At 31.6% G+C, this 8,437-nt stretch overlaps 1 protein-coding gene across 1 annotated transcript; it reads right to left on the bottom strand.

Annotated features, from left to right (window-relative positions):
- Positions 1-721: 721 nt before the first annotated feature.
- Positions 722-4,754, bottom strand: LOC127125634 (rho GTPase-activating protein 5). Its single transcript, XM_051054416.1, has 5 exons — positions 4,043-4,754; positions 3,044-3,164; positions 2,824-2,943; positions 2,163-2,393; positions 722-1,741 (listed from the first exon to the last, which is right to left on the bottom strand). The coding sequence occupies exons 1-5, from the start codon at positions 4,444-4,446 to the stop codon at positions 1,187-1,189; spliced, it is 1,431 nt and encodes a 476-aa protein (XP_050910373.1). The 5' UTR covers positions 4,447-4,754; the 3' UTR covers positions 722-1,186.
- Between the last annotated feature and the right edge of the window lie 3,683 nt (positions 4,755-8,437).

The raw sequence follows: 8,437 nt of genomic DNA, 5'->3' as shown, positions 1-8,437 counted from the left end.
TCTCATTAATTTATATAATGATATAAAAATATCTGTATCAACTTTTAACAATATATCGATGTTAAACTATTATATATTTAATATAAATTTTTGTTCATTTCATAATTCAACAATAAATTTTTTTTGAAAATTTTATAATATTCTTAAAGATTTAAATAGATATAATATTATTATATAAAAATTTATATTTGATATATATTTTTATTAAAAATGTAGATGGGTAGGAATATTAACCTATGGCAGTTTGGGTGCTTGAGTTGATACCCAAGTGGATATGAAATCAAAATACTGAGATTTTTTCAATCACATGTATATAAATAAATATTATAGAATCCCTCCTATTCAGAAAGAAAAAAAAAACTCACATCCCTCTTAAATTATATTTACCACTTCCTATTTATTATAGTAAGATTTCACCAATAATTTTTTATGACACCAAAAATACACTAATCGTTTAAAAAATCAAATTAGTAGATTTACAATTCTTCTTCTTTGAAATATCATTGTTTAATTTATGGAATATAATTAAATGTTATAATTACCTAAGAACAAAGATAGTACGAGCAAAAATATGAATGAATCTTTTTTTTTCTTTCTAATATTATGAAAAATAATGGTATTTCTTAAACTGCTGTTTATTTCTTTTACAAAAACCTGGTTCATGGGAATAAAAATAATGGTTACTTAACTTGAATTAGTTAGAGGATAGTATTTTTTAAAATGATAGCCACAATCTCACCCCAATACATTCATGCACTAAAAAGACAAACATAAGTTCCGAATAAATACCATGCACTTTGGAGAAAGTAGCAATTCTCCAAATTCATCAAACTCTACATTTCAAGAACCCCAAAAACATATGTTACAAGTCTGCATGATTAATGAAATAGAACCAAGAACGTGGTGAAGAATCTCCCCCGAAAAGCATAACAGAAAAAACACACAACAGATCACTAATAGACATTTCGAATACGTGGTAACAATCATAGACCTCTTTACACAACTTGTCATCCTGTCCATTTTCATTTCCTTTCCACAAGGACCTTATCTTATGCAATGACTCCACTACGACGACATCAGCAATCATGCAACTCGCAAATGCAGACAAATTTATTGGAGTACCATTTTCCTTTTGCCATCCATCTCTTCCATCGACGGCAAGATTAAAAAAAGCAACTTTTTGCGTTCAACGCCAAGAATCGGCCAACTCAGATCTTGAATTTATACGTCCAATAAGTGCAATTCCCCTGTTCTTCTCCACCGCTCCTGCTGAACACTTGTCTGTATCAGAAGTATTCAACTGAAGGCTTTTGTTTTTACAAATTTTTGTTTGATCCCCCATTGCCAGAGAGCAAATTTGAGAGACAACGCCACAAGGACAACTGTCAACAAGCAACCGATTTCCGCTTGAAATAAAACTTTCCGCAGATGTTGGTAGACTTTTGGATCCGCTTTCAGTTTCACAACCATCTTTGAATAGATGTGTAGGGCTTTGATGTGAAGGTTCGGCTGTGACAAATACTGTGTCTTCATCGCTAAAATTGTTTCCGTATTCACTGTCATCCTTGAAAAGCACTTGTGAATCATTTTGATGCCCGTCGTCATCAAAGGAGTTTATATTCGAAACAGGGTTTAATTTTGTGATTGACTCCTCTCTTTCTTTTAGTGTCATCACTACTAGAGTCTTGAGGAAATTCATGACTTGTACAGCATACATCAAAGCAGTCAAAGGATCTACCATCTGCAATAGACATGTAAAAAAAGGCTGTTATTGGAGTAAAGATTAATCATAACATCATATAAGAAACAAGTTTAGTGGAACACACCAAAGTCAAACAGAAATTCTGTTCTTGAAAACATATCTCACCAACAAATTTGTCTGATATTATAATTTTGCACAACAAATTTGAATAGTTTTTAAGAATACCAGAAGTCACAGCCAGATTTATAGCACTAAGCTGAATAATTTATAAATGTTCATCAGAAAACAATAATCATATGATCATTCTGTAGATTTGAAACATACATGTCATTCCAAAGTAGCATTCAGCCATCTAAAGGATGTGTATTGCTCCACATTGAGCATGAAAAGTAGAACAATAAACCTAGAATACACACCTAAGGACAAGTACTACTATGATTAGGGCATGATTTTGACTTACATGAGTCATGTTTGGTGCAAAAACCATCGCAACATTACGTGCATTCATCTTGTTCAAATGTTCCAGTTGAGCAACATCTGCCATTAGGTTGACTGCCCAATCTAGGAGGGCAGCTTCTGTTGGAGGAAGAAGCCTAACAAGCTGAGCACATTCTTCTTCTGATTGGGACTGCATCACCTGCTCTGGTGAAAGAGGGTCCAATATACCGGTTGGAAGTTCTCTGAACCAAGCCTACAAAGGTTCTCAAGTATATAAAATTAATGAAATAATCCCCTTTTAATATAGCTGCCTTAACGAGTTATAGCACGTCAGAGGCCGCTTTAATGCTTTCACCACATTGCTCCAAAGTAAGAAAAAGATGAAAAAATTAAGATTAGTTCACATTATAACTAGGGTTAAATTTGTTTTTAATTCCTATAATAATTATCTCGATTTTCTTTTTAGTCCTTAAAGAGAGGCTAAAAAGCATGCATTCCCTGACTACAAAGTGAATATAGGAACTAAAAAAAGAATCAAATTTTCATAGGGACTAAACATATTTAACCATTTGAATTCCTAAACAACGTTCAAATAGACGATAGGACCAAATCCCAACAACCCGAGAGCCTAATTAAAAGGGGAAAGAGGGATAAATATTTAGAAGGAGAAAACTTAGCAATACCTTTATAAGACCTGCCAGGCAGTGCACATCAATGCCATTCGGTACCACTCCTCTGTTCAATTGTTCCCTCACAAACTCCTCTTGACTATTTTCAGCATTAATTCTGAAGATTCCTTCCGCCTAGATGTATACGTTAAATAGTTAAATTTTAAGATTCAAGACTATTGAAATTAAACAACAAGACATACGAAAGGTTTCTGGTATGTGTTAGTTCAAATACCTGAAGGCCTCCTTGTGCATACAGATGTCTTTGCATTAAGAGAAGTATTGTAGGCACACTATTTCCTCTGGCATCGAAAGAAAGCTGCATAGATTCTGTTGAAACACCAAAAACACTTGTGCTGTGCACAATAAATGAAAATATATCAACATTCAAAAAGATGATATCATTCAAGATGCATTCGCCAATCATGTAATGAGTCAGAAAAAAAAGAGAATACTGCCAAAAAAAACTGATGAAAAAATACGTGGTTTTGCAAGTAATATTTTGTCTATTTGTATCAACAAGGGCTATATACTCACAAATGCAAAAAATCACATCACGTTGTTTATCATTACGCGCCATCACAGTTGCAAGAAATAATCAATTATTTTGCAACGATAAATCCAACGCCATTGATGAAGTGCCCCAAATTTCAAATAAAAACAAAACCGACAACATAACCAACCAGGAACTAAAAGGCATCTTCGGCTTGACTAACAAATATGGAAGAAAGCATCTACACTAATGATATTATTCCTCTCATTTTTCTCGTATCTTTTACTAACACAATGATCCAAACCCACCTCAGAAAACTAATTAGCAGATAGACAAGTCATAGCGACTAAAATTGCTCCATTTATCCACACAAAAATGGAACCATATGCCATAGAGAACTTTCAATTCCATCTCCTAGCAACTTTAAGCTTAATATGATAAAAACCAAAAGAGAAAAAGCGGGAAAAAACTAAACATTAACCCCTTGTCTACAATATTACAAAACCATAATCAGCATACATTAACCCTAAAAATTGAAATCTCAAAATAGAAAGAGATTTTCCAAACGCAATTAATTAAGAATTTGACCATAGATTTTAAAGTCCAACATCACACAAGTTAATTTGATGACACAAAATTAAAAAAACATAAATCGTGCAGAATAGATTTCCAAGAAAATGCCCTAATTAGGTAACGAAATCACGAAAAAAAATCGAAACGATTAGGTCAAATAGAACAAACCTAGCACTGGGAGGTCTTCTTGGAACTTCAGGTTCAAATTCAACAGGCAAGCCAAGAAAACCATGAAAGCGATCAAAAGTAACATGAGCAACGTGTCTAACATTGGAAGGCCAACCAATTTCCATGGAAGAAGCAATATCAGTAGCAGTAGTGCTACAACCAATCAAAGATTTTCTAAAAGTAGCAATCAGAAGAGTCAAAATAGAAAGTTGATCTCTTTCTCTATCCTTGTCTTGATTCTGTTGTTGCTGTTGCTGGTGTTGAATCTGAAAACGGTGAATAACAGTTTCAGTTTCGTCGTTGTTAAGAAGAGAAGTTTGGTGTGAAGCATCATTGGAGTTGAGACGAACGCATGGACTTGATGAACAGCTTGAAGGTGAAGGGAATTGAAGCACTTCCATCATTTTGATTTATAATAATATTTTGTTCTTCTTGTTGGTGAAAAGGCGATGATTTTTGATGGAGTGAAGTTTCGTTCAAGAAATTGGTGGAAGGTGGAACGTGACCATCATCACTCTGTTACTTCGGTTAACCGCTTTACCCGACCCGGTTTCGAATTCGGTTTCGGATTCGGATTTGGATTTGGATTCTCGGTGTATTCAATATTCAGAGAAGAATCATAGCGTCGGAGAGAGAAATGGTTGGTTAGGGTGAATCGGAGATGAAGCGTGTATGAGAGAGAAAGAGAAAGACAGAGAGAGAATGTAACGTGCTATTATTTTATTTTTATTTTTATTTTTATTTATCCAGATAAGGGATCAAAGAAAATCAATACTCCATTGATATTTTAGGATGTAATACTAGTTTATTTATTATTCTATTATTGGTGCAATTATTTGGATTATTTTATTTGTTTTTCTTAAAACATATATATTTATTTATGAGGTAAAGTAATGAAATGTATTTATTTTAGTAGGGGTTAGGTTAGGTTTGACTAGAATGGAATAAGTGTAAGAAAAAGTTGAGATACTAATATTTTTTTTCCTTCTCTTGTTTATTATACAAAATGGGATGAGTTTATATATATATATATATATATATATATATATATATATATATATATATATATATATATATATATTAAGTAATACTATTTCAGTTTGCAATGTAAATGTTTATTTTTTTCCTCTGATATGTTTATAAGTTGATAGAGAAGAAAATATTAATATAGTAATTAACATATTAATATTGTAAAAAAAAATTATTTTTTACTATAGGGATTGGCCGAAAATAAAATATATGTTAGTTGTGAAATATTCTAAAAAGAAAATACTTATATTAAATATTTGAGTTTTTTTTTAATAGACAAACAATTGATGTTTTTATTTTTAAAAATAAATAAATAAGAGATAATAAGAGAAACGTCACATTTTCACTAAAAATATTAGAGAAAAAAGATTATGTACTGATAATATAAAATATTTTTTCACTTTCAACCAATCAGAGACGTGTATCATGCCAAATCACATGTTTAATTTTAAAATACTGGTATGACATGACCGAAAGTTATAATTCTATTGGATGATGGTGTAAAAATAATTTACACTGATAGTGCACTATCTTTAATCACAAAATATTAATATATTATATATATGAATGACTTTTTTTTAAAATTCAAAATTAAAATATTTTATAGATTTCATGAGATTTAACCACTTACATTTGTATTCAATAAAACCTCTCTTACAACTCTCACATTCTATAACAGAATCGACTCGACTCTCCGCCAACGAATATTAGAGAATCTGAAAAGGACGAGAACACAAAGGAATATCAATGATTTAACGTAATTGTGCATGAATATAAGATACAACACAAACTCGAGTTCAGATATATTACATCACATTTTTTTTATTTTTAGAATGTAAATTTGAACCGCTAAATTATTTAATTAAAGAAATATTTTAAGATTTGAAACATTAAATATATAAACTCTTTTATAAATTCATTATTTCGCGATGACTTAATCATTTAGGCTTACACCAAAGATAAACATTTAAGTTTAATAAGTTGATTTATTTTTGCTTTGCATGATATTAATATTAGGTGACATTTAAGTTTGTGTCTGTATGTATGATTTACAATAGAGCAATCCATGTCAATATGAAAATCCAAGTGGATGATAATAACATGTGACAAGTATTGTTCCTTACCTTTTTGAGTGAATTGTGGTAACTTTTTTCATTTTGAAGTTCATATTTTAATCAGAAAATATGGATATGATAGCGTTGTTGAAAAAGTTGTTTTCATTATGATAAAAAAAGTTAAACAACAACCTCAGTGGAATGACCCAAAGAAACAATGAGGTGCGCACCCACCTAATCTACACATGGCCCCTTGTTTTATTACATAAGGTTAATCAACAAAAAAAAAATCTATATTGATGTCTCCACGTGTCATTAACTATGTTTTCATTGTTTCTATCATGGCCATTGTGTTAGATTTATTTATTTATTTTAAAGTTGTTGTATAAATGGCCTTTTCAATCTCATAAAGGATGATTATTGTAGTATACTTGTTCTCTTTTCAAATTACTATTACAAAATCAATCAATTATAGAAATTCGGTATAGATTATCTACAATTTAATAATACAAAATAAATTGAGAACTGACAAGTATGTTATAAAAATTAATTTAATTTTAACATTACAGTAATGCACTTTATACATTTTTCAAAGACGCTCTGCATGTTAAAAACAAAATTTATTTATGTAAAGATAATTGATTGAATTTGTAATAGTAATTTGAAAATAGAACGGAGGCTTATTAATTTAAATTGCATTCTAAAGATTTATTTAATTTAATTTTGTAACTTTTTTTAGTTTTAAAATTTGAAAATAATAAAATTTGTTTAATAGTTTAAATTTATATCCATAAGTGTGTGAATATGAATGTGTTTGAGAGGATTGTTGATTTAACGACGACTGAAGTTGCATGAGACACACTAGTACGGTGTTATGATGGTGATGCATCAGTGAAAAAGGTGAAACTTTCGTCTCTACGTAAACAGTATGAGAATCTTAACATAAAGAACAACGATAAGGTATCTTATTACATCTCTAGAGTGATCCTGATCACAAATGAGATGAAATATTGGAGAGACTCTCTCTGAACAAGTAATCATTAAAAAGGTACTGAGATCACTTACTCCTCAGTTTTATTACATTGTTGTAGCAATTGAACACTCTAAAGACCTTAGCACCATGAGAATTGGAGAGCTGCAGAGTAGTCTATAGACACAAGAGTTGCGTCTGACTGAGAGAAACTCTGAAAGAGAGGTAGAGCATGCTTTGAAAGCATCTTCTGGTAAGAAGAATCAAAAGTAATCTTGGTCAGAGGCCAAAAAGAGACATGTCGGTGGTTATCAGAAGTCAGAAGTCTCCAACTCTAATGAGAAGAAACATCATAAGGGAAAGAAGAAGCTTGACAAGAAGAAGGTTTAATGCTACTGTTGTAAGAAGTTTGACCATTTTGCTGTTGACTGTTGGTCAAACAAAGAAAGGAAATTAGAAGAAGCAAACATAGTCAGAGGAGAATCTTGTGATGAACATGTGCTATCGATGGCTTTTGAATCTGCTGGTGGATATTTGATAGACTGGTGGTATATGGACACTAGCTTCTCAAATCAGCTAACTAAAAACAAACCATGACTTACTAACTTTGAATTTAGAAAGAGGACAAAAATCAGATGTGCTTATGATAAGTGTTTGAATGCTGAAAGAATGGAAAATGTCAAGGTCGGAGTGAAGAATGGAAAAATTGTTTAGATTGAGGATGTTTGGTATGTTTTTGGCATGAAAAGCAATATGATTGGTGTAGGTAAGCTAACTGAGAAAGCTTTCTCAGTTACTACAGAGGACAATCTCTTGAAGTTGTATGATTCTGATCAGAAACTAATTATGTAGTCTAAAAAAGGAAGCAACAAAACATTCAAAGTGAATGATAAAATAGATGAAACTAAATGCATTATTGCATAAGTTGCTGAAAGTCACAGTGAGTTATGGCACAAGAGATTGGGGGCATCTGAACTTCAGAAGCTTAGGGCATCTGAGTTTTAAGAAGCTGGTACATGGCATTCCTAAGATTGTAAAGCTTGAGAAGTCATGTGAGATATACACGAAAGACAAGCAACCTAGATTGCCATTTGAATCAAAAGTGGCTCCAAAAGCAAAACATGCTTTATGAGTAGTGCATTCTGATGTATATGGACCATTTGGAGTACCTTCACTTGGAGGAAACGAGTACTTTTTGTCATTTGTGAATGAGTTCACAAGAATGACATGGGTAACACTCATCAAGTTTAAGAATGAGGTGTTTGTTGAGTTTTAGAAGTTCAAGGTGAAAGATGATAAACAAAGTGGTAATAAGTTGAAAATTCTCAGAACTGATGGTGG

The sequence above is a fragment of the Lathyrus oleraceus genome, chromosome 3 (assembly GCF_024323335.1).
Source record: "Lathyrus oleraceus cultivar Zhongwan6 chromosome 3, CAAS_Psat_ZW6_1.0, whole genome shotgun sequence".
Taxonomy (NCBI): Eukaryota; Viridiplantae; Streptophyta; class Magnoliopsida; order Fabales; family Fabaceae; genus Lathyrus; species Lathyrus oleraceus.
The sequence above is the reverse complement of the archived record's forward strand: the minus strand, read 5'-3'. Positions and strand labels throughout refer to the sequence as shown.